This window comes from Anthonomus grandis, chromosome 8 (genome assembly GCF_022605725.1).
Source record: "Anthonomus grandis grandis chromosome 8, icAntGran1.3, whole genome shotgun sequence".
Taxonomy (NCBI): Eukaryota; Metazoa; Arthropoda; class Insecta; order Coleoptera; family Curculionidae; genus Anthonomus; species Anthonomus grandis.
In genome coordinates this window covers 9,623,010-9,648,237 of record NC_065553.1, presented here as the reverse complement: position 1 = coordinate 9,648,237, position 25,228 = coordinate 9,623,010, and the positions used below count along the sequence as shown (strand labels likewise).

At 28.4% G+C, this 25,228-nt stretch overlaps 3 protein-coding genes across 3 annotated transcripts; 1 reads left to right on the top strand and 2 right to left on the bottom strand.

Moving 5' to 3' along the window:
- Positions 1 to 682: 682 nt before the first annotated feature.
- Positions 683 to 8,351, bottom strand: LOC126739089 (tyramine beta-hydroxylase). Its single transcript, XM_050444606.1, has 11 exons — positions 8,198 to 8,351; positions 4,738 to 4,949; positions 4,527 to 4,676; positions 4,208 to 4,474; positions 3,447 to 3,644; positions 3,306 to 3,390; positions 3,082 to 3,248; positions 2,847 to 3,032; positions 2,589 to 2,776; positions 911 to 1,065; positions 683 to 857 (listed from the first exon to the last, which is right to left on the bottom strand). The coding sequence occupies exons 1-11, from the start codon at positions 8,280 to 8,282 to the stop codon at positions 772 to 774; spliced, it is 1,779 nt and encodes a 592-aa protein (XP_050300563.1). The 5' UTR covers positions 8,283 to 8,351; the 3' UTR covers positions 683 to 771.
- A 3,437-nt stretch (positions 8,352 to 11,788) lies between these two features.
- On the bottom strand, positions 11,789 to 12,202 carry LOC126739772 (shematrin-like protein 2). Its single transcript, XM_050445581.1, has one exon. The coding sequence runs from the start codon at positions 12,200 to 12,202 to the stop codon at positions 11,789 to 11,791; it is 414 nt and encodes a 137-aa protein (XP_050301538.1).
- A 2,228-nt stretch (positions 12,203 to 14,430) lies between these two features.
- Positions 14,431 to 24,342, top strand: LOC126739771 (cuticle protein 64-like). Its single transcript, XM_050445580.1, has 2 exons — positions 14,431 to 14,722; positions 23,935 to 24,342. Exons 1-2 carry the CDS (start codon positions 14,459 to 14,461, stop codon positions 24,319 to 24,321), a joined length of 651 nt encoding a protein of 216 aa, XP_050301537.1. The 5' UTR covers positions 14,431 to 14,458; the 3' UTR covers positions 24,322 to 24,342.
- Positions 24,343 to 25,228: the final 886 nt, after the last annotated feature.

The following is a 25,228-nucleotide window of genomic DNA, read 5'->3' as shown; positions in this document are numbered from 1 at the left end:
CATTTTTTGGCTCAAAAACGAGATCTAAAAATGAGTTTTTCCAAATTTTCAAAGTGCTCTCATTACCTTAGTCCTGCTCGAATCCCGTTATAGCGCGGTGGTTTCGTAACTTTTTCTAGGCCTAGGCTAGTACTTAAGTGAAAAAGAGACTAAAACGTTGATCCATACTTCACCTTGTATAGCTGTCAATACACATCTGTCTGCAATTTCTCAACATAAACTCCAAAGCTTTAGAGTATTATATAGAACTACTATACTATTTATATAAGCATTAAAATTTAATTAGTAATTAAAAAATACCCAGTTAATTACATCAGAGGATCATTGAAGTGAGATCCCCTCTATGCTGTATAATTTTTTCAATATTAGCGCGTTATCATCTGTACTAAAAAATAATACAAATATAAAAAACTAAAAAATTATAGAATGGTTGAAAGAATTAATCAGAATAAATCAAATTTTAAGCCATTTCTATGCTAATTTATAGTTTTAAAAAGGTTGCACAAGGTAAGCACAGCTAGTAAATATGAAGCTAGTACAGAAAGTAGAAACTTAAGGACAGCTACAAATAAGATAAAATTAACAATGTGAAAGTTGTATGAAAGAAATATTGCAATAAAATTAGGCTAAAAATTTGGCTTTTTATGGCATCATGGTATTTTGGAAACAGAAAACAAGCTCCGAAAATAAATAGTTCATTTTTATTTTCACTGCTTTTAATATAGCAATTTATTGCAAATTTACCACTAAAACAATATTATTTTATATCAATTATTTCCTTTCATCTAATTTACAGTTCCTTGATGGAGGTGGCAGAGGAACCAGTGCTACGGGCAAAGGAGCATTTTCCCAATAACCTAAAATTTTAACCTAAAAATTAAAGAAATAATAAGGTGTTATTTTTTTTTACCCGGAAATCTGTCTCCATTAGACATATTACACTGCATACTCAAAGGTGCCTCGTGATAAACCTCGTTTAGGAGCTGAATTCTCATTTTATTCCAATGTATCGAATTATAATTTTCTGATATGGGTTTGAACATCGAGGTTTGTTGATCTTCCCATCTAAGATATTAACAGACTAATTATTTTAATGTATAAATTAATATTAAAATGCAATAATTTCCAACAGTATTTTTACCGAAAAAAGGTTAATTTCAATATATCACTTAATAAGTCACGACGCACTGGATTGTTTCGTGAATGTAGATAAAAAGATTTAGTAGTATTTCTGGCTACGTATAGGAAACGTGAACTAAACATATGAAATATAAAAATATATCTGTTGTAGCTAGAATAAAATACGAAGCTAAATTAATATTAGAAATTATGAAAATTATGCTTAAAATAGAAAAAAGAAAACCAATCGAAGCAAAAGTAAGATAAGAAAGAACGTAGCGTAAACAGAGTTCGCAGGTTTAGGACTAAGAAATCCAAAATTTCCCTTTTTAAAAAGGTGCCGACGTTTCGGCGTTTATTTACGTCTTTTTCATCGCTGTAGTAGCAACGAAACAGAACAAACCTCTAGTAATTATTTTGCCTATAAATTAAGTAAAAAAGAAATTTTTTTAATATAAAAAAAAACAATTTATGACTATAATTTTGATGTTTTAAAATTAATATTCAGTTACATGCTTAAAAAAAAATGATTGATTTCTTGGTCCTAAACCTGCGAACTCCATCTACGCTACTTACTAAGGACGCTACTTTTAGTCAATATAAGAAAGAACAGGAAATCTACAATAAGCAGAGAACCAACAAATCAAAAGTATAAAGTAAAACTTGAAGAATAGGAAATTACAAAAAATAACATCGAAAAAATTTTATTATCTATTATGGCATAGGATTAAAGCTTAATAAATAAAGTTAAACTAATAATAAATAAAGTTAAACTAAATAGCGGGATTAAGGACAAAAAATCAAACCTTTAGTTGGCCGACGTTTCGACGTATTTTTCGTCTTTATCAAGGCTAAAAGAGAAAACATTTTTTTACTTTGTTGGTTTCATTAACAATAAATTATTTTACAGATATGGAGTAAAGACAACAAAAAATTAAAATCATCAAGACATTTCGTACTTTATTTATATTATATGTACATTATTTATATAAAAAAAAGAGAACAAATACATAATAACTAATAAATGGGAGGCTCAGGGTAATTTTCAATCATATATTAGTTGAATTTAATTAAAATAGATAATGATAAAATCAGCATAAATAAAAAACACATGACCACAATTATTAACATTTAGAATTTTAATAATTAACTCACCGAATGTAAAAAAATTACAGGTTTTATATTAGAGTAAAACTTATAAATACCAGACTCCATTATACCTATACAGATAATATAGACTAGGAACATTACGACGAAAAATAAAGTGGATGTATCGACGTTACTAAAAACTGGAGGTCTGATTTGTTATCCTTAATCTCGCTGTTTATATTTTAACCATATTGTTGAAGGACACTATACTCTGTCATCATGCAATAATAAATAAGGTTATTAAATCAATTAAAAACCTTACTAGAAAAGCCTGAGTAAAAACTAATGCTCAGCTTGAATTTAAAAAAGATGAAACTTACTCGTTCATATATGTGAAAAAGGTATTTAATGCTTGATCAGATATAGAGCTCTTGCAAACTTCCAAAGGTGCACGGGGGTAGTAATGAATATAGTTTACACACATCTCGTCGCTTATGGAAAATCCACCTAGAGTAACATTTTTCCTATCTAAAGTGTCATAGTCACAATGAGTCATTAAGACATGTCCCTAAAAAATAAAAACTAGTTGGCAAATTGACCAGAAGAATTGTGTATTTTCGATAGAGAAATCTTCTTACTGGTAGTACTTTTACAGGTCTTTTTAGCCTCCTAATTTCCTGAAAATGCGTACTAAAATGGTTATCTCTATCGAGTTCTGGCAGCTCTCTGCCATATGCGTCGAAATGTCTGGTGTAAACTCTGACTCCTGTCAGGTGGGTATGCAATTGTGAACCAAATACTGTTATACCTTCAGCAGGTAGACCCTGAAAGAAGCCTTTAGATATTTACACTTAAAAGAAATAAAACAATTACAATAGATGTACAAGAGCTAATACAATATCCAGTAAGAGAGAACGTGTTCTGTCCAGGAGGTATTGCCATTTTGTCAGTATACTCCAAACCCAATTCTATAATACCTGCATCCATTTTTCTAAGTTTATCGGAGACGTAGAAACGTATGCCTGAACTGTCTATAACACCTACGCCAATTAAGAAAATATTTTTAACCTAATAATTTGCTTCAATCATGCCTTTACCTGATATTAAACCTGGATTATTATAGTGAACTTCCAGCATTACATATTGGTTGAAATCTTTTCCACCTAAAGGCAAAGCGGCTTCCTAACATACAAAAACAATGAATTAATTAAAATTAATGATCTAATAGCTAGATTTACCTCTGGATAGGTAAAAGGTAATGCTCCCATAGCCCAGGCAGCCAAAACCCTTTTGCATATTTGTGTTTTCGGTGGTCTATCTTTGGCATCGCAGGGACCACTGTACAATGGAATTACATCGTTGGCGTTTGCTTCACAATGGAAAAGTTCCATGTGGTGAACTAGACCTTCACTTGTATCTTGAATATTGGCTTCATACTTTGATAAAAATAAACAAGTTGTAGAAAAAATATTAATCATAATAATTTCAACTTGAACAAAGGGTCGCATTATTCATTAAATTTAGAAAGTATTTATTTTTAGATCCATGTGCAATAAAAACGTGGTAAACGTGTGTCGTTTTACTGTTTTTTAATTAAATATTGTTTGACAAAGATTTTTTTTAGTATATATTGATGTTGGTGAGCACGTATAACATATAACAATCTACAGTCAATGCTTTGGTCATAGATAATTATTGGTAACATAAGATGCGTGGTCTTAATCCATTTATTTCTCCATCAGACTGACTGACAAGTCAAGCTTATACCGATAAGTAAAATGAAGAAAGAAATGGAGCTTTTCTAAAAGTATCCTGAAAGGAGAATGTAGCCCTTATGAAAAGTGAGTAGAGAAGTATAAGATATTGGCAATAACTTTAATTTTTACCGTTGACAATATTATTATAGACCAAAATTACTTTTTATAAACCTTCTCTTCAAATCAGGTGAGTATTTCAGTGAATGTCCCTAAAAGTTTTCAAAACCCTGAATTTTACCCACCTGATAAATATGATGCTTTTTCTTAAACTCATGGGGCAGCTTAAACACTTTACACCAGTAAGTTGTTTCTACTGCCGGAACTTGCACCTCATTAGTTAACAGATCTAAAATTTGAACAAAAGGAGGCAACTCTCCATTGTCATGTACATTTTTTAAAAGGGTAACTCTACTCATTCCAGAGTCTTTGTGTAACGTGCTGATATTCAGCCCTTTTGGTGTAACAAATTTTTCCGCGCCCTTTGACCAGACTATGTGGGTTGTGCCATCCTAAAATATCACTTTAATGATGTTAATAATAAAAAAGCTGACAAAAGCTTACTTGAATAATATAATCTCTGTTATCACAAGTATCAAACTTTCTTATGAAAGTGAACTTGGTTATTCCGCTAGTAGTTTCTTTGTGTCTAAAGTGGATACAATCCTGATGTCTGTCTAATTCTATAACACCTTTCTCATTTGCCCAAACATCCTACAAGATGAATTAGTAAGTGTAAATAGTCTTTTAACTCATAAAAAATTGTATAGCTTACAACTAAATTTAACTCTTCATTCAAGTTTTTCCACAATAAGCAGTAGTCAGCCGGAAAGGGTTCTCCCCTGTTGGAAAATCCGAAAGCAAACCAAGTGAACTGGGAAGGCAAATGAATTTCGATTGCCAGGTTATTTTTGGAATAGTCAACGATCCAGTGAAGTGTGATCGTACGATCACCGTTGAGGGAAATGTTAAACACTTTAAAATCATCTAAAAATTAAGTTTAGTTAAATGCATTATACGTTTAATTTTAAAATAATTTTTCATCCCTACAGTTTTAATAAATCAAAAGACAACAACACAAAGTCTCGGTCTCGAAAATTTTATTTTATAAGTCAAAGTGGTGACACGTGTTTCGCTCCTAAGAGCATCATCAGACCTTAAAAAGGTTAAAACACGACCGACTGTGTGTGTGTGACTGAGTGTGTGTGTATAATTGACCCACATATTTTGGATGATTCTCTTAGGAGCGAAACACGTGTTACCACTTTGACTTATAAAATAAAATTTTCGAGACCAAGACTTTGTGTTGTCTTTTGATCTATTTATATAGATCAAAAGGTCTCTTTGAGAATATGGACGACCTCTTTAAATTTACAGTTTTAATACTATTTTCATTATTAAAAAGAAGTAAAGAAAAATATGCAAATTATATAAATAATCGAACATTTATATTAATAAAATATCAATTATTTTTTCAAAGGTAAGTTTATTGCTGTTAAAATCTACAGACATGAAAATGGTCTAGGGGATAGGATAATAAGAGAAAATAGGTTTAATTTTATAATGGTCTAAAAAGGCTGTTTTATTTTCAGACGAAGAAAATTATTTTTCTAGATATATTATGTTCGTTTGTTGAATATTCTTTCTTTGAACACATTCATCATATTAAATTATTATTGATATTAAGTAGGTTATTAGACTGTGGATTATTGAGGTATTTTTAACGATTAACGAATATCGGGATCAAATTCTGGAATCCATACACTCTATTAACAAGGCTTTTTTATTTTCCTTTAACTTTTCTTTAATTTATTTTATTTCGAATATTCATTATTAGTCCCCTGGTATGTTACGATAAATTTTTGTGTTTTGATAAATTAATGTTCAGCGGTATCTCCAACATGAATTCAGATGTGTTTAATTCCAATATTTTCCAAACCATTTATTTATCTTTTAAGAGCATTTCTGTGTGTGTATTTTTCTACCCTTATTTAAGTAGATTATTGCAGTAAAATATAATATTTAAGAGAGATCGGAGGTCTCCCTCCCCTCTGAATTGTTGTTTTCAAAAAATATTGGTTATGTAAAATACTTATATATTAATACTATTTGCATAAAAAAGTAATTTAACATTATTTATTATGTTAAATGGTTTTATATTGTTTATGAACCATTGCCAAAATCAAGGGCTGATGAACAGTTTGCAAGTTTTAATCTGTTTAATTTTTTTATGTCAGTCAACTTTTCAATGATAAATTCACAAACTGTAAAAACATATGACAGTAAAATTCTGTTAATTTTTTTGCATTTCAAATTTGTCGTTTACAAATTTACTTAATAAAGTAGTTTAATACGTGAACTTTATAAATATTCTAGATAAATCTTGGTCAAATCAACCATCATTTAATTCCGACTATACTATGAGGAAAAAATTAAATTATTATACAAAATATATTATTAAACATTTACAAATATATTAGTTTATATATGTTATTATTATTGTATCTAACCATTTCTTTTAATTTAAAGCATTTGTTGTTAATATTCTTTATGCCTATTATTTTGATTTCGAAATCAATAACTTATAAAAATAATGTTGCTAAATTAATATACAAACTTCTTTGGTTCCAAATTTATTTTTATTTTGTCTTTCTAAAAGCTGTTTTTTAATTTATGTAATAATAATAATAATATTTATTTGTGCTGGTACTAATTATAGATTATACAGTTTTTCTATATGTAGACAGTTGTTTAAACAAAAACAAAAAAAGGAGCTTATCTGATAGATACCTAGTACACGTAGACTAAAAATAATTTTTACAGTATTCATGTAGTACCACACAAAAGGGTATAAGGCAGCAAAGCTGATATGATTATTATGATCCCTTATAAAAAACGAAAATATATATCGATCGTTCGAACTCAAAAGTTTTTAATAATAATATAATAATTTACACTTCTTAGCAGGTACACATTTCTTTGTTGCTTTGCTTTGGTGTAACAAAAATAACAAAGTTATTACCAAAAATAAACAAAATTAAGCCCAGTTTTAAGACATTACAAAATTACATTACAAAACACAACATATTATTAGCTATTTAAAAGTATACGCCTGTAGGAACTTCGGAAAACAGAAAGCTTTAATTTTTTTAATCAACAGGGTATTCCATTGTATAAGCTAAAGACATTGTATGTAAACGATTTTTACATACAAAAAGACAATAAAAAAAGACAGTGTGGTAGAGGTGGAGAAATTAACTCCTTAAAACATAAGTTTAGAGTGTGAACATTAGCTCTACATTTTATTTTATTGTACAGAAAATGGCAAGCGCTATGTAATTTTACTCTGCTCCATATTCAACCATCTAGCGTCTTTTAATTTGTAATTTACAGGGTCAAATTTCCTGATACCATAAATATATCTAAGACAATTTAACCACAGATTTACAGAATACTGTAATATTCTGTAAATCTGTGATTTAACTATTAATGATTACATTAAACATTAAACCATTAAAAAGTGCTAATAATAAATGACTTTGTAACTTCTTTTTTTGAATTTTCTTTAGTACCTGATTTTTTTTTAATTTTCAAAGCAATTTTTTATAAAGCAAACTTTCTAAATCATTACCCATTGTATTTTAGTTTTAGGGTTTTTATTGGATAAATTGTGTTGAATATCAAAGCAAAAAAGAATTACATAAGGTATACGCAAATACATATCCCATATTTAAAATTTAGATAATTATTTTTGAGATGCCTTGTATTCCTAACTATAGGAAGATATTAGGGAATGTAAAACTAAAAGTAGTAATAGTTTCAAATAAATATTTTTTATTTATAGACTTTTTAAGTTTCAGAACTATACAATTAAATGTTTATAATGTGTGCATTCTATATGTATTAACTTTCAGTTACTATAGGCAGTTAAAAATAAATATTTAGAGCAAAACATATTTTAGATAAAATTTCGACGAACTAGTAAGAATTATCAATACATTGTAATTAAATATTCCTATTAAATGTTTGACACGTAAAGAATTTTTTTTTGCGTCAAAAAAGATTGTTCTATTTTAGTTTCTTCATAGTTATTTAAGAAAGAAAACTAGAAAAAAACCATAAGGAAGAATTTTTATAAAAAAAGTTAATGATCTCCTATAAATAAAAACCTAATAGCTAAAAGATATGATATTCAATATATAATTAAGAACTTAAGAAAATTTATATTAACTTACTTTTTTCGCAGCTTACATAACCCCGAAACGTCAAAACACAAAGCGCTAATACCACCAAAAATTTTCTATTTTTTAACATTTTCATTTTACGAACATAATTTAATTGTATTTTACTGTGGGCCCAACTATCAAGATCCGCCTTGAAAAGCCAAAGGGTCTCTGAGCATAAGATAACGGAAGCTTGACTCCTGCAAAGAATATAGTTTATTTTTGCGCATGCTATACAGGAAGATGTTCAGCGTTTTTAATATTTATTGTTATGCTATTTTTTCAATTATATTTAAACAATATATTGTGTTTACTTTGTTGGAGTAAAACCAAACCAGCCAAGAATTTAGGATCCAAGGGTTCGAGGACGTTTTTTGGTCTTTTTGGATGGGAAATAAAGACAGGCATTTTCATTAATTATGTATTTGTTTATATACAATTAAATTTGTCTACAGAATAATGTGTTTAATAATAAATTATTTCTTTTTTTTGCGAAGAAATAAAAATAACTTTAGGTAATTTTTAAAAAGGTTTTACCTTGCCAGCATGAATAAATTAACAAGTATTTAATTTCCAATTTTTAATAATTATTTGCCATATTTTATCAGTTTAGTTTCACGTCTAAATTCCAGAATATTTTGTTGTCCTTTCTTTTTTTTAAGTCAGAGGTTTTGTTTTAGGTTGCAATTACAAAATACAAACTATTTATTTTCCAAACCATCAGTAAAATATATGATATAAGGAAACGTAACGATAAATACGTATTGTAATAAATATATATACAATCATATTATATATATATATATATATATAGTACAAAGTAAAATTAATCTTACCTAATTATATTGAAGAAATTGAACTATTTACAAACCTTAAAAGAGCCCTGAAAATTTCAATAGCAAATTTAGTTGTTTTTATTTTTTATATTAATAAGTATTTTAATATGTTGAAGTAAATGCTTATAAATTTTTACTGACATAAAATATGGCCTCATTAAAGTAGCCACACTCAGGTGTATTAATATATAGAGAGATTTATTTATAACTAGTATTGAAAGAGCGTATTGAAACTTTCTATGTGGTTTTTAACATGTATGGCACAGAATGAAACTAATTAAAGCTGGCTGTTCCATACTTTTGCCATTTTCAAAAGAAATTAAAATGTTTTGGTCATACATCCCATTTATAGGGAAAAACGAGTTCTTTTTTATATTAAGTGTTATCTTCCGTATTATTTTTAGGTTACCATAACATGGAATAGAGCCTTGTCATCTATGTTAAAAGTTATTTTGCTCGTTTGAAAGACAGAGGTTTGAATCATCTGCATATAGTGCTGTAAAAATATTTGGATCCTCAATCGCGAGTATGTCATTACTCATAAAAAGGAATAAGTTTGTGAGCATACATCTTCTCAGTTTTTTATATAAGAGCGGTCGGAAAAATAATAATTTACCCATTTTAGAGCTGCTCCTTGTATTTTAATTTTATAATTGCCTAATTCATGTAAAATAATTTTATGTTTTACTGTGTTAAACGCTTGGCTAAAGTCAAGGAAAAAGTAGATTTTTTTCTTCTGAGGAATTTAGAAGCGCTCGTATTTTTCACAAAACCATGTTAAATTATTTATAGGAATAACTATTTTCAGTAGAATTTATATAGCTTATAACTTAATCTAAGCTGTTTTAACTAGGCATTTAATAATTCAGAGTTCCTTTTTTGTTTAAATATAAGTGTAATTTTAATCAATTTGGGAAAACTCCAGATTTCAAATGTAAATTTAACAGAGTAAAGGTATCCTTCTTACTATTATAAAAATACTTTTATAATATGTCATATTCTTCTATACTGGTATACCCTTATACAACACATTTATTATTCTCATTCATATGCTTACTTAAGATTGCACCCTACTTCTACAGTTATTTCTATTTTAAATTTTGATGGTATATGCAAGATGTGTTTAACGCATTACAATAAAGTGAACTGAATCTGTAGCTAAATTACAAAGGTATTTCATATATTGTGATAAAAATTCAATGACAAGATTTACATAAGATTTTCCACTTATCCCATTTAATATATATTTCTGATGCACGGGGAAACAAACTTCAACAACTGAAATCCCGATACTCATTTTGTCTTTCTTTATTTTAATTTTTTAAATTCCACTTTTCTAATAAAAACTCAGCTATATCAGCTATAATTTTCATTAAGAAAAAAATAAATGTCGATACCTATGATTAGATATACATACATTTATATGCCTAAGTATTAATATGCATGTGTATAGATATTTTTATTTATAAAGTAGCCCTTTTTTTGTATTTTACTCGTGTCTTCTATATACATCAAGACGGTCTAGAGGATAAAGTTAATAAAAGACTTATTAAATAAAAATTTACAATTTTATTTAAAAAATATTAAATAACCATATCTGAATTCATATTGGAAATACTTCTAAATATTAATTTCCTAAAAATACACAAATTTATGGTAGTATACCGGGGAATTAGTAATGTATGACAACTTAAAGAAGTAAAAACAAGCTTCAAAGGAAAATTAATATAAAAGAAAAAGTGTACTTGAATAAACCTATTGTTAATAACATCTATTTGGCATGCTCCTAATTAAATTGTTAGTGTCGTTTTGATTTATTTGCAACCATAGTTCTTGTTTACAGTTCGGAAACTCTTTCCTTGTCTAAAACACGATTACTTGATTTAAAAGACGCCTTTCCAATATATCCTAAATGCTCGATAATAGGATGTATATCAGGGGATTGCGCAGGCCACGTCAATACCTGATTATTTGCATCAAAAAGTTTCTAGCGCTTCTTTGCAACTTCTTCACCGAAGTCTGCATCGTGTGACTTAACAAGGGGTTCCAAAATTTGATACCGATATTCATTTACTATAACAAACTCTTTAATGGGCACCAGATTAGCTTGTCAACCCATCGAAAGTCAAGTTCAACCAAAGTTTCGCCTTGGTATCCATCAACTTCTTAAATAGTTTGCAACAAGACGTTAGAGCTGCACTATTCCAGTTTTAGAGTATTGTAATAGTAGTAAGATTGTTTACATGCGAGAACAATTTATTATTGTTTGAGCATCGATAATAGCGCCATGATTTTGAAGCTTACTTCTTAACTGGTTGGCATAATATTGGGGTTTCAAATAAACCTACTATGTTGGCCCAATTTGTCTTTCTCTTAAATCATCAGTCTTTTCAAATCTCTGCCACAACCTTGGTAAAATTTACACCTTCGTCGACATGTTCGCGGATGTTCACACCACCCTGTATCATACCCACAGCTCGTAACTGTATTTGTTGCAGCAACAATTTATAACAAATTATCACTACACTGGAAGCATTGTACCGAATACATTTTTCACTTTACCAAACACGCCTTGCTAGATATTCAACTATCAATAATCTTATATGACTATTTAGTAAAAATAAATATGCACAATTTAAAAAAAATATTTAATGTTTTTATTAAATACAACAATAGTTTACATTTATATAAGTTCTTAATACCATTCTAAATTTACAACTTATAAACCTAAAAAATATTAGAAAACTTTATCAACACTTCCAACGCCTTACTTGTAATAATGCGAACTTCCATAAGTTGAACCATATTTTGGTGAATAACCTCCATAGCTTCCTCCATACCCTCCATATCCGCTATAAGCTCCGCCATATCCTGCGCCATAACCTCCTACATACCCATGATAACCACCATAAGAGCTTGGATGCGTCTGATGTAAAGAGCTACTGCTAATAGTTTTAGTTATTCCGCCAATGGGGTCAATATAACCTGCCGAGGGATAATATTGTTTCTGATATCCATAAGGAGAGTACCCACTATCGTAGTAACCATCGCTGTAGTCACTGTAACCATTTTTAAAATATGTATTTTTATATGGGCTGTAGTAACTGTTGTAACTGTAGGGATCAGCATTACAGCAAACGCTAAATACAACCACTAAAAGGAACGCTACTGCTTGATGCATCTTGTATCTGTTTGTTAAAGAGCGACTGTTTATTATTGCCAAGTTACGAAATCTTTTGCGATATTTATTCAAAAAATTTTACCCCTACTACGTTTTCGTAATTAGCATATCAAAATAATGAAATATGCTTGGAAAACTATACTAATTGTAGGTTATTTTTTTAAGTAAAAACTTATTAAACGAACAAGAGAAGCGTTGTATGTCAATGTTAAGATCTTGAACCTGAAGGTTGCTGTGATTAGGTTGTGTGTTTTTATGACAAAATGTCTATTATTAAATTTAATTCAGTTCATTAAAATATCGTTCGTTGTGCTTTAAAAAAAATTAATATCGGTTTTTTAGGAGTGAACTGCGAAAAATGGATTTCAATAAAATGCTGACCTAAAGCGGAATGTAATAAACCGCAGAATCACGCGTTAAGTCCTTATTCATCGGAATGAAGGAATTTCTTTGAGGGTCTCAATTCAACTTCATTAAATTCCTACGGGATATTAAGAATAAGTTCTGTAAAATTATTTTAATTTTCGTAATTAAATCTTATAAACACATTATTTATATTTTGAAGATTTAGTATATGAACTTTTTTTATATACGTATCATATTTGGGAGTTAGGATATTAAGGGTTTAAATAGGTCTGGATTATATCGTAAATATTAACACTGATAATAGACACTTTTCGAAATTCGAACGAATATATCTTAAGATTTGTCGATATTTGAGTAAAAGAATTTTAAAATATGTTGGGACAAATGAAGATCGTGTCGATCATTTACTGGCAATTATTCATAATTTTTATTTTTTTCAAAATGTTCCTGGTGGTACGCTCTATGGCATAATTTAAAAAAAAGTTTATTTTAAAATTTGCCACATAAAAAAACATATTCCAAATTTTGTTAAAAAGAAACAATAAATGCTAAATTCATAGACAAAATTCAAAAAAATTACATTTTATCACCCTATATCTTTGTTGTCTTTGACTTTCGGTCTAGGAAAATTCAGCTTAACCTAATTTTTTCAAAAGGAATCTGCTGTTAAAATATTTATCATTATTAATCGAACACCCTGTATAAGTCGGAGACTTAATCAGAATATTTGTATTCATATACAGTAAACGTATTTTGTTACACATTAAGTGCAGAAATAAAAGAGTAATTAATCCTGGAGAACTAAAACTTTTCCTATCAACAAAAATCTTAGTATTTACTATACACTTATTTTGCTAAGAAGCACTTCAAGCATAGAAGCAATTTTTCGTTCAAAACAGTTTTAAGTAACTGATTATTACAATAATTAGGAGATTAATTGTTGTAATAATCCTTTTGATAATGAGAAAAAAAAATCATTAGTAAAATAAATGTTAGGTATTTTTATAACTAGTAAAATCCATGTTGCTTAAATGGAGATTTTAGGTTTACACGTTTAAAAATGCACGTTTGAAATTTTGCAAGAGGCCTTTAGTATTACCACTGATTTTTATTATTAGAAGAAATTACTGACTTTTTTACTTGATTTTCATAGGTTTCATTTAAAATTACATATTTTTAAAAGAAATATATTTTGTATACTATTGTATTAAATAAAGCTTTAATAAAAAAATAAAGTATTCGTAAATCAGAAAAAAAACAGTTTAAGAATTTTAGAAGTTTTTATAAAATCAGCTTGTTTCCCTACAGAAATTAAAACCTAATCTTATTATCAAAACCGCTAGATGGAAAGTTTCCCTTGCGTTCGGTCTCCTAATTTTAGGCGTAATGGAATAATAGCCTTCTGAAGATTTAAACTTGAACTAGCTTTAGAGCTAAAGGACTTACACTCACATTTTTTTTTAAGTTTCTGTTTGGCCTTTTAAATGTTTATGTAAATCAATCTTAACAGAACGAACACAATTGTTCGTATCAAGGGGAAGAAAGAAATGGTTTCTGACAAACATTAGTATATTATATGAGAGATTTATTTTCTTTAAATATTAAATACAATTATCTTTATACATTTTAAATTACAAAACAAAAAATATTATCCATTATACTTAAAACCCAATGACCACTATGCCTAATAAACCGTAAAACTTTTTTTCAGCAATGTCAAACAATCGTAACAAAACCCAAGGTTCAAAAACACATTATTAATGACTTTACTTTTTATACACACGCCTTTACGTAATAAACCAAAATTCTTTTAGTATATAAATGGCCAAACAGTTCTAAATTACATCAGTTACCATTCTTATTTAAGAATCTCACATTATTGAGCTAAGCATGTTGTTCCCCTCAGTACCAGTTGTTTTGGCGATGTTGGTGGCATGTTCATTAGCAGCTCCAGGTTTTCTACATAGCTATAGCGATATAGCAGTTCCTGTCGCTACTAGCTACAGCAACAGATATGACGTGCATGAACATACGGTACCCATTGTAAAAACTTATGCAGCTCCATACGTTACTAAAGTTGTCGAGCCAGCTTATGGATACGCTGACTTATATGATGGTTATGGATATGGGCATGATAGTTATGGACATGGCTGGTGAAATTGATTTTGGATCAGTTTTTAGATGTTTACTGTTAATATTTGTATTAATATATATAATTTAATTTACGGAAACCAATAAAAAATTAAGGTATTGATTGAGAAAAATAAAGATTTTTTTTTAAGTAGAAAAATATTTTTGACAAGCTTGGGGTAACAATTTTGGCCCCAAATTATAAATATAATTTGTATTAATAGAAAAGGTGAGGGTATAACAAATATCAAAAGCGAACACTTTAAAGGTCATTTCATTGACTCGAAATCAAATGAATACAGTTCAAAAAATTAGTGAATATTAAAAATAGCTTCGATTGTCAATTAGCCATTTGCCTCATTACCAAAATTCTGAGTTGGGTGGGATATATAAGAATTATTCTCAATATGGTGGCAATTACGCGATATGATGTACATGAACATACAGTACCCATTGTAAAAACTTCCATATCCATATGTTAGGAAAGTTGTCGAATCAACTTATAGATACGCTGACTTATATGATCATTAAGGATATAGGCTAATAATTTTATTTTCGATCACTTCTTAGATATTCTCTGTTAATATTGTAATATTTGTAATAATATGTATAATGTAACATATAAGAATCAATAAAAATTAAGACTTTTTGATTCGTTATTGTTTATCATTATTTAAAACTATTATATTAGAATTTATTTGACTGAGCAAGATTTAAAGTTTTTATGGTTAAAATCCTACTTATTAAACGCATTAAAAATAATTATTGGCCTAATATATAAGTGATCCTTTGAGAATTCAATGAATCCATTGTGGGGCTATAAGTGCTGATATTTTTTCATATGCACTTTGCTCAGATATTTAATTCTTTCGTTTTCTATTGATTTCATTTAATGTTTATAAATGTAATTAGAAACTAAAAATTAGCAATATGTATGAAAATTATTTTTACCATAAATTATATTTAGGAACTGATTAATTTTTGCACTTAATTATAAAAAACAAAAGTGACGAATTAATAAAAACTGAAACTGTTGAAAGCGTTTCTGTAATAATTTTCCGTTCTGATTTTTGTTAATGTGGTCCTGATTAATTCTTACCAAAACTTTGAAACAAACTTTCATTAACAATTATTCAGTAGAATCATATAGGTATTCCAGTTATTATTAAAACAACCAATTTTTGTAATTTATTTTTAATGATTTTGGACAAAAATAATTTTTTGATGTTTTTTCAATTAATTTTTTTTTAAACTGTAGCTATTAACTAAAATATTATTATAGTTTACTAAAACTTAAAAATAAATTATTGGCATAATCTATTGGTAGTTGTCATAAGCAATAAATACATTCTTAAAATGAATTAAATACATATATACTCATTAATAAAATTACTTGTATTTTGCATTTTTCAAATTATTTGTATTTAAATTTCTCATAAAAACTAAATTTGATTAATTACTTTTAAAATATTTTCTTTAGAATGAATATTTACCTCAAATTATAAATGAGAGGTTAAGGCCATATTAAATGATAAATGTCAAAAAACGAAACTTCAATACTGTCACTAAATTGATTTTAAATGTTACATGACATTTTAAAAAAATCATGAATTTTTTGTATGTTCACCTATATTTATGTTAAAGGCATTTTTGTAACAATTTTTCTCAACCTCTTCAATATGGTCATGCGTGATCATTTTTCTACAAAATAATTTCAAAGAGAAATTTAAGTCTAATAATTTCGTTTACCTATCAAATAAAAATAGATTTTACAATAGAGACTTTTGTATAGGAAACACTCAGAATTATGGTGATAACATTGATAATATCTACATGTTTTTTGCCATAATATATAATAAATATCTTGAAAATATGTTTCAATTAAATCCTGTAGCATTTTGTCAAATAGTTGTTTTACAGTCAATCACTCAAATTATGGGAGATAAGTATTGTCATCTTCAGAAAAACTGAAAAATAATTAACTTTAATGAAATATAAATTTATAAAAAGTTTTAAGCATAATTTGTTTAATATAAAACCTTTACTTTGATTTATATTTATTGCCAAATTTTTAAGAACAGTCCTATTCCTCATCAATCAATACTATGCTAAATAAACCATAAAAATTTTTTCATCAATGTCAAACAATCGTAACAAAAACCAAGGTTCAAAAGTACATTATTAATGATTGAACTTTTTATACACACGCTTTTATGCAATACTCCAAGATTCTTTTCGTATATAAACCTCATAACAATTCTAAATTAAATCAGTAACCATCCTTATTTAGAGAATTTTATACTAATAAATTAAACATGTTCTTCCCATCGGTACCAGTTGTTCTGGCTTTGTTGGTGGCATCTTCATTAGCAGCTCCAGGTTATCTACATAGCTACAGCAATATAGCAGTTCCTGTCGCTACTAGCTACAGCAACAGATATGATGTGCATGAACATACAGTACCTATTGTAAAAACTTATGCAGCTCCATATGTTACCAAAGTGGTCGAACCAGCTTATGGATACGCTGACCTGTATGATGGTTATGGATATGGGCATGATAGTTATGGACATGGTTGGTGAAATATTACTTTGAATTAATTTGTATATATATACTGTTAATATTGCAACATTTGTGTCTTGTAAGTTACTTGTACATATTAAGCAATAAAAAGGGAAAGATATGTATAAATTAAAAATAATAAATATTATTGGTTAATTATACAAAATTTTGTTTATTCACTTCTTCAGTTTGCTCACAATGATATAATTTTGACGAAATAGTCTAGTTACAATTAAATTTTCTATTTGAACAATTTTGCCTTTAATTACAAATAAAATAATTGGAAGATTACGACATTAAGTTAAACATTCTTGCAATTTTCAAACATACTTGAAATATTAACTTTTTCATTTTTAAGAAATACCTTAAAGGTCCAAATAGTAGCTATAGTTACACCGGCATTATATGTTCAATTCGTTATCTAAAATAAATATATTAAGATTTTTGTAAAATCCTAAAAAAATATATTTATCTCGACATTAATAGCAACATAATTAGGACATAATATAACGACAGGTCACATTGAGTAATTCACAAATTTAACGTATGCAAAATATATTATAAAACTAATTTATTGTAACAGTATTATCATATACACAGTATTCACGTTAAGAGGAAATTGGGGAAATTTTGATTGTTTACACTATTGTTATTTTTTATCCTAAAATTAAATTAAATAAATTAGTTTTAGGATTAGAAAGTATAATTTTTGTTAAATTACGACATTCAAAGATTAATGCCATTTACAGAATGTCTTATTTATATTAATATTTCTATACATATTCTTTTATTGAAAATATTTCTCAACTAGTTTTTTAACCATTTATCAATAGACTAACTATATGCCATATTGCAATAGATAAGAAAAATGGTAAATCTCTTATAGCTCTGTAATAATCTTTTGTTTCATAAGGTATTGTTTCATAAGTGAGTCAAAGTTAAAAGTTAATGACGTCAAGTTAAACAAAGAAATAGATTAAATGGTTTTTGGGAAATACTAAGATAATAGAAGGTCAATCAGTGACCTTTTTAAGGAGCAATGGTTTCAAAAATTGTTTAAGAAATAATTTACTTAACCTCGAATTTACTTTCTTTACATAAAATATATAATTTATATTTTAAATTTTAATTTTAACAAGTATACTACTTAAAAAATCACTTTTGAAATCAATTGATAAAATTTTTTTGTAGATGCTTTTAATTATCCGGTTTTAATTTAATTAAAATGTTAAAATTGCAATATAAAGTGTAGTAATGGCATATATATTTATGACTAAATAATTTTTGTCATTAACGAGCTGGATCTTGTTAAATACATTTATTATTTAAATTTTTGAGATAGAGTGTAATAAGAAATATATACATATTGCCAACAACTTCACCCTTGTCCACCAATAGCTATGTCACTAATTGAACATTACACGAATTGAAACAAAACAACACAATTTTGGGCATTTTATTTAAAAAAACTACACAAAAACCTTCATTTTTAAATTTATAAAAAAAACCTGCAAAATCCTTTTTCTCATCGAAACATTGGGTTTATAGCTACCAGTAGGAGCTGTAGTATTTTGAATACCACGGATAGTTATAACTGTAAAGGGATGGCCAATAGGAGTACGGCTTGTAGTAGGAGTATGCCAGAGGTCTTACAACTGAAAAAAAAGTATAATGTAGTTCAGGGTATTTAAATTTCCAGTTAAATTTGGCTTATTTGGAACAATAATAAATTGATAATAACATATTTTTATAAAATAAGTAACATAGGGTAAATTTATTAATAATAATAATTTTCTCTAATCTTTCATTATGTATCAACAGCATTGACGCAATCATTGAATTAAATTAGCTGCATCTTAGGCTTATAAACCAATTCCAGAGATGTGTCAATATTATTGATGGCTAACATATTAAAGTAACATTTAGCGAAATAAACAATTACTGTCCTTTTAAGATAATAGAACATTACATAAGGAAAACCGCATGACAGTTTTGACATCATCAACAAATAGCAATGAAGAAATATGCTTCATTTTTTAATACTCAGGCTACTAAGGAAACGAGCGTCTGATAAAAAAAAAACAGTCAAAATACCTCCAAGAGTCTATGTCGGTAATAGGTGACGTTTTCTGGGAAATTAGAAATAAATGTAGTTGACTACAATAAATTACATATTAATAATTAGTACGAACTAACAGAAAACATGGCATTACGAACATTAAATGGTTGGATTGACTATGTGATTTAGAAACATAAATCTGCGATTATCTTAAGTGCTGAAAGAGGCAACTGTTATATATTGTATGAGCTCATTAGTTGATTAGATTTAATCACCGTTTTTTCTTATAAAAATTGGAATTAGGGTCCTCACCAGTACACATCTTTGAGAAGAGCCTAAGGTAAAACTGCCAAAAATGTGAGTAGCTACACAGACAGGAAAGAAAAACTTTGCTTTGATTGCTGTATATCCTAAGATTTACATTTATTCTCAACCAATTTCTTCAGTTCGCAATTCTCAGAATTCTTTTTTCGAAAAGACATTGGACAAAAGTTAAGAAGTGCAGCATTAAAATGTATGATCTGCCATACTAGCATCTAAAAACATTAGACGAATGGAAAACTCTAATAATGGAAAGCCATTTTTATAAATTGAAGATTTTAATCCCTGTGTCATAGAAAACTTTACTGCACATCTAAATCTAAGAAAACTTGTATAACATGCCAAAAGTGCTTTAAATTGGCACATGCTGAGTTAGTGATATATCATTAAGGACCAGGTTTCCTTCATTCCTTTAAAGTTTTCTTATATTTCGTCCTAAAAATAGAACATAGGGCAAATGTTAGGTTGCTTAAAGGTATTCAATCCCTATATTAATTTTTAATTTTTTATATCTAATTGAAAATCATTGAATGGTAGTATAAATGTTATATTTCATTTAACTAACAATTTTTTCATTACCTTTTATTCCGAAAATATTTCAATACGCAACATTAAATGTAGCAATTTAGACTATTAATTATTTGATTATATTGCGAAAGTTCTACAAATCAATTCTATTTATTTTTTTTTCATGAAATAAATTATATAACATTTTTAATACTATAATTATAAAATGTACTGCTTCAACACCAATTAATTAAAACAAATTTTTAAGTAATAAAATATGAAGACTACCCTTTTATTACTTTTGACATTGTATGACCTAGTTGTATGTTGTGCCTTTAAAGCAAATAGAGTGGTTGACTCTGCCTATAATGACTTCTCCAAGGCATTTAATACTGTGAGCCGTGCAGTGCTAATAGATAAGCTCTTTGAGTATGGTAAAATGCTTAAAAGGCTCTATTCATGCATTATGGGTTACGAGGAAGTCATCAAAACCAGGGCTGTTCATTGTTCTGAAATTGATGTTCAATCTTTACCACTTCGCAGTGGGCATATCAATATATTGACAAGCAACTAAAGAAGACGTGATGAGGATCAAGTTGACCCGCTAAGTTTGATGACTGATGCAATCTTATTTAACTGATACTTAAAATTAGAAAATACTGCCAAAATGCCTCCCAAAAGTTATGTCTAAATTCATTTAAAATTAAGCGATGGGTTTTTTTGCAAAAACGCGGGACCTGTGGATTTTTATTTCAAGTTGCGTTTTTTTTTCGTGAAGTTTGTATATACAGGCTTGCCCAAAAATAAATTTCGACCATCAACTTAATTTTTTCAAGCGAAAGCGCCATTTTTTTATTTAATATTTGAATTTTACGTGGAATTCTACGTATATTTGATGCATCATGTCCTATACTCAAAGTCAACAGTTATCGAAAAAAAAAAACGATTCATGTAAGAAATTTAAAAAAATTACATTAACTGAAATGTTCAAGATGGTTGCCATTCACGGCTTGACAATATCATAAGTCGCGATCAAAAAACTCTCGTTGCACAATCATTTCCAGAGTACAGAGTTCGATTTGAGGTATCCTCACAAAACAAGTCCAATGGTGTTAGGTCAGGCAACCTAGCAGGCCATTCGATGGGTCTTCTCCCCTATCCACTGATTGGAAAAGGTTTCATCCAAAAATGGCACGTACATTGCCAGCATAGTGCGGACGAGACATAGTGCGATCTATTACTCTTCCGCGCACTATTCCACGTTTTTGCAAAAAAGTCCATCGATTAAATATAATTTTAAATGAGTTTAGACATAACTTTTGGGACTTGCTGGATACAATCAACGTGAACGTGTGACCTTTAATTTTAAAGTCCCCTTTAATCGTATTGCTCAATGGTGTTACAAAGCCTTAAAAATCCTGTGTTTTTTTTTTAAATAAACACTACCGAATTTATTAACTTAACCATTCTAAAGAATCTCTATGATTTAGTAGTCACCGTATTATGTAGTGCATAAAAACTCCCTAGAACAAACGCTACAAGAACAAGCCAGTTAGTTACAAGCTTAATATCTCTACTGACTTTGATTATACTGTTCTTAACCCTAAAATATTGAGTTTCAGAAGGAAAAACTATGAGCATCTTTTTGGCTACGAAATTCTTAACAATTATATAAATTATTCTGCTAAACTATTAGCATAATTTGAGAATAAATACTTAATAAATTTGACTGGATATTTTTAAATCTAATTTTAAATCAATCAATTTGTAACCAAATAAACCAACTTTTGATTATTTTAAAACAATGTAGTTACTCTTATTGTAAATTATGACAAAATATTTTATTTTAATTTTTTTTCTTATAAATAAGTTTCAATTAGCTATGTATTTTTTATGATAATGAGCTTTAAGCCTGTAAATAAATAAATACACTTTTTGCTTATATAGCCTTTCCTCTGCATTACACGACCTAATCGCATTTACTTTTTATTATTTTTGTAATTTTTTTTAATAAAAACTTGAAGAATCTTACTTATTTTTTAAATTGCGAAAATTACCTGTTAGTGGATATCCCGAGAAGTATGAAGCCTTAGGATCAGCATCAGGTTGTGCCTCAGGAGCAGGGGCGCTTAGGACTACTGCAACAAACCCGATCAAAACTACAAATAATTTCAACATTATGAAACTATATATTTTAAGCCGGACAAGCAAAGTTGGAAAACAAAATAAATTATTTATAAGCAAATCATGTTCTTATATAGTTACCCGCATGTCAACTTTACAATCAAATTTTAAAAAAATGCCAATAATTGCAATATTATTTTTTTTTTTATAATTAATATTCAAATTAGACGAGGATGTTCTAGTTTTGTAATAATTCCCCTATAATATGCTAAGGACGATGGTACGACGTATTTGTTGTTAAATAATTATGTAACTTGTTATAAAAAACGTATAATAGTTGTGAGGAATTTATGCCACAAACCGTACACGGAATCATTATCAAGAGACAAAGGACATTAGGACAGCTTAATTGACCTATTTATTCAATTCAAATGAATATAAAATTATAGTTATAAAATGAATGCAAAACAGAATAAGGATATTAAAGTGTATAATGATTTTTGAACTTTGAGTTTGATCGTTATGTAGATAGGGATGTTTGTATCTTTAACTACTGACTAAAATATTTCTGGTTCTGTCCTGCTACTTAAAAATATCAGTAAGTTAATTTAGAAGATACCAATATATTCAAATTATCAGTTTAATAGTGTGATTATGTTGCGTGATCTTAGTATGAACTTTAATTCTGTAAAACTAAGTCATCTTTTTAGATCATATTGCTTAATACTATACTCATTTTATCGAAAAATTCTTATAAAAAACAAACTCTTGTTATAAAGAATATCTTTAAAATTCTAAAGTCATCTTTAATGATTTTTTTAGAAAGCAGAATTATTGATTTATAAATTTTAGAGCTTACAGAGCTGTATCTTAAGTAACAAAGTCCAAAAGTGTACATATCTAATCACTTTTTTGCAACTTATATATTAAATACAAAAATTATGTTAGCGCCTAGCCTAAGGCGTAGTAAGGCTTTTATCGCGCTTACAATCCATTAATTATAGGACATCTTACTTAGTCTAAAAAAACTGATTTTTGTTGGAGGAAAATCAGTCAGACAATTATATTTATAAGAATTCACTAAAGTACATTTTTTAAAGATTTTTATGTTGTATTAAATTGATATTTTAAATATTAGCCTTAAATGATAACTTTGTCGTCATAATCATCTGCTAATTTCATAATTTCCTTTGCTAATTACCACAGATTATTTAACTTTTAAACTTAGTCTCATAAAAACTAACGAGGCATTCATAAAATAAACTTCCAAATTATACAAGTAGACCGCCAAATTTTACAGGAAAAAACATAATAAATTCCCACTGTTAGCATTCTCGCAAGAGGCAACCCTGCAAATTAACCTCAAACCACCGACAAAACATTACACAAAAATATACGTTAAGACATGGAAATTATTTAATCAAATTTTTATAATTACTTTGTGCTATATTCTCGATATATTTGACGGTCATCGTGGGAAACCAAGTGGAACAATAACCAATTTTTCTCACATTCATATTCCGACAAAAAAATAGCGTTACGAAAGAGTTTTCCTTTGGTGAATGACGCGACATTCTTCGTCGTGCTTCAACCACAGGATACTGTGGTTCACATTTGTATAAATACCCTTGTCTAAAGCTAATTTGTATTCAAAACAATTTAGCAGTTCTTAATAGAACCATCTAAGAAAATGTACCAACAACTCGCTTTAGTAGCTTTGTGCGTTATCTCAGTTGCTTACGGTGCACCTTCACCGGGATACCTTGGCGGTTACCATGCCCTTCCAGCAGCAACCTCCTATTCTTCACGAATTGACATTCATGGACCTGAATATGTGAAGACATATGCCGCTCCTGTGATAGCTAAAACGGTAGTTGCAGCACCAATTGTGAAAACCGTAATTCCCACTGTTGGTTATCATCATGAACCATTGTTAGGATATAGTAGTTATGGATATGGATTAGGACATGGGTTTGGCCATGGATACGGACATGATTATGGATTAGGCTATGGACATGGAATCGGACTTGAACATGGACACTACTATTGAGGCGTGTAGTAAATGAATGTTTTGTGGGCATTTGTAGTTTTATAATTTTGTTTTTATTAATAAATTATTCTTTTTATACAATGAAAAAATATGTGTTTTCTTTATTTTTTAAAATGCTTGTTTAATAGATACCTTTATTTTCTTAGCAGCAATCTCTTATTCCTCACGTATTGATATTTATAAGCCTAAATATGTGAAGACTTAGTCTCTCACACAATAAAATAAAAATCCTTCATGAGTGCCCCAAGGGAAAGAAGCTTGACTTATTAGAGAAGATTGAGATCACAAGGGCAAAAAAGAGTCCTGTACTGTCTTTTGTGAATGATGTTTTTTCCTTTAAACCGCATTTAATTTTTAACAATATTTATCATAACCTGGATAGCACGTATGTTTAGCGCTTGCCTACGAACCCGATGGTCTCTGGTTCATTTCTCGACCAAGTCATATTTCACTTTTTATTTTATTTTTTTGATTTATTTCCATTCTCCCGTTCAACTTAACCTTATTCTGCTTGTTTTTTTCACTTTTATTTTATTTAGTTTTGACACCGGATTTTATGTGAACGTCAGCATTATTTTTTATTTTTTATGTATTTATTTTTGTTTTAACTTAAATAATAGCTTTGCCGGTAAGTCATATATTGTAATTTATGTCTATGCATTATTGTTTTTATACTAGGGTTGCTTTCTATTTTAGATCTGACGATGCCAAAACACGTGTAATCGTTAAAAAAAAAAAAAAAAAAACATAAACCAAGAGACCATTGACTTTGTGTCCCTCCAATCTCTAAATTTTTATTATTAAGAGGTCTCTTTGAGAAAAATGGACTACTTTTTTGAATTATGTCTCTCCTATGACATAATTACGTAAGTTTACATAATTACGATATTCTTTAAATGCACTGGTT

Coding starts and splice junctions, on each gene's coding strand:
- LOC126739089 (XM_050444606.1), bottom strand. CDS start 8,282: ATGAAAATGTTAAAAAATAGAAAATTTTTGGTGGTATTAGCGCTTTGT. Junction 3,645..4,207: donor AAAAGCATCATATTTATCAG/GTGGGTAAAATT, acceptor TTTTTATCAAAG/TATGAAGCCAATATTCAAGA. Junction 3,249..3,305: donor TAATCCAGGTTTAATATCAG/GTAAAGGCATGA, acceptor TAATTGGCGTAG/GTGTTATAGACAGTTCAGGC.
- LOC126739772 (XM_050445581.1), bottom strand. CDS start 12,202: ATGCATCAAGCAGTAGCGTTCCTTTTAGTGGTTGTATTTAGCGTTTGC.
- LOC126739771 (XM_050445580.1), top strand. CDS start 14,459: ATGTTGTTCCCCTCAGTACCAGTTGTTTTGGCGATGTTGGTGGCATGT. Junction 14,723..23,934: donor ATAGTTATGGACATGGCTGG/TGAAATTGATTT, acceptor AAAACAATTTAG/CAGTTCTTAATAGAACCATC.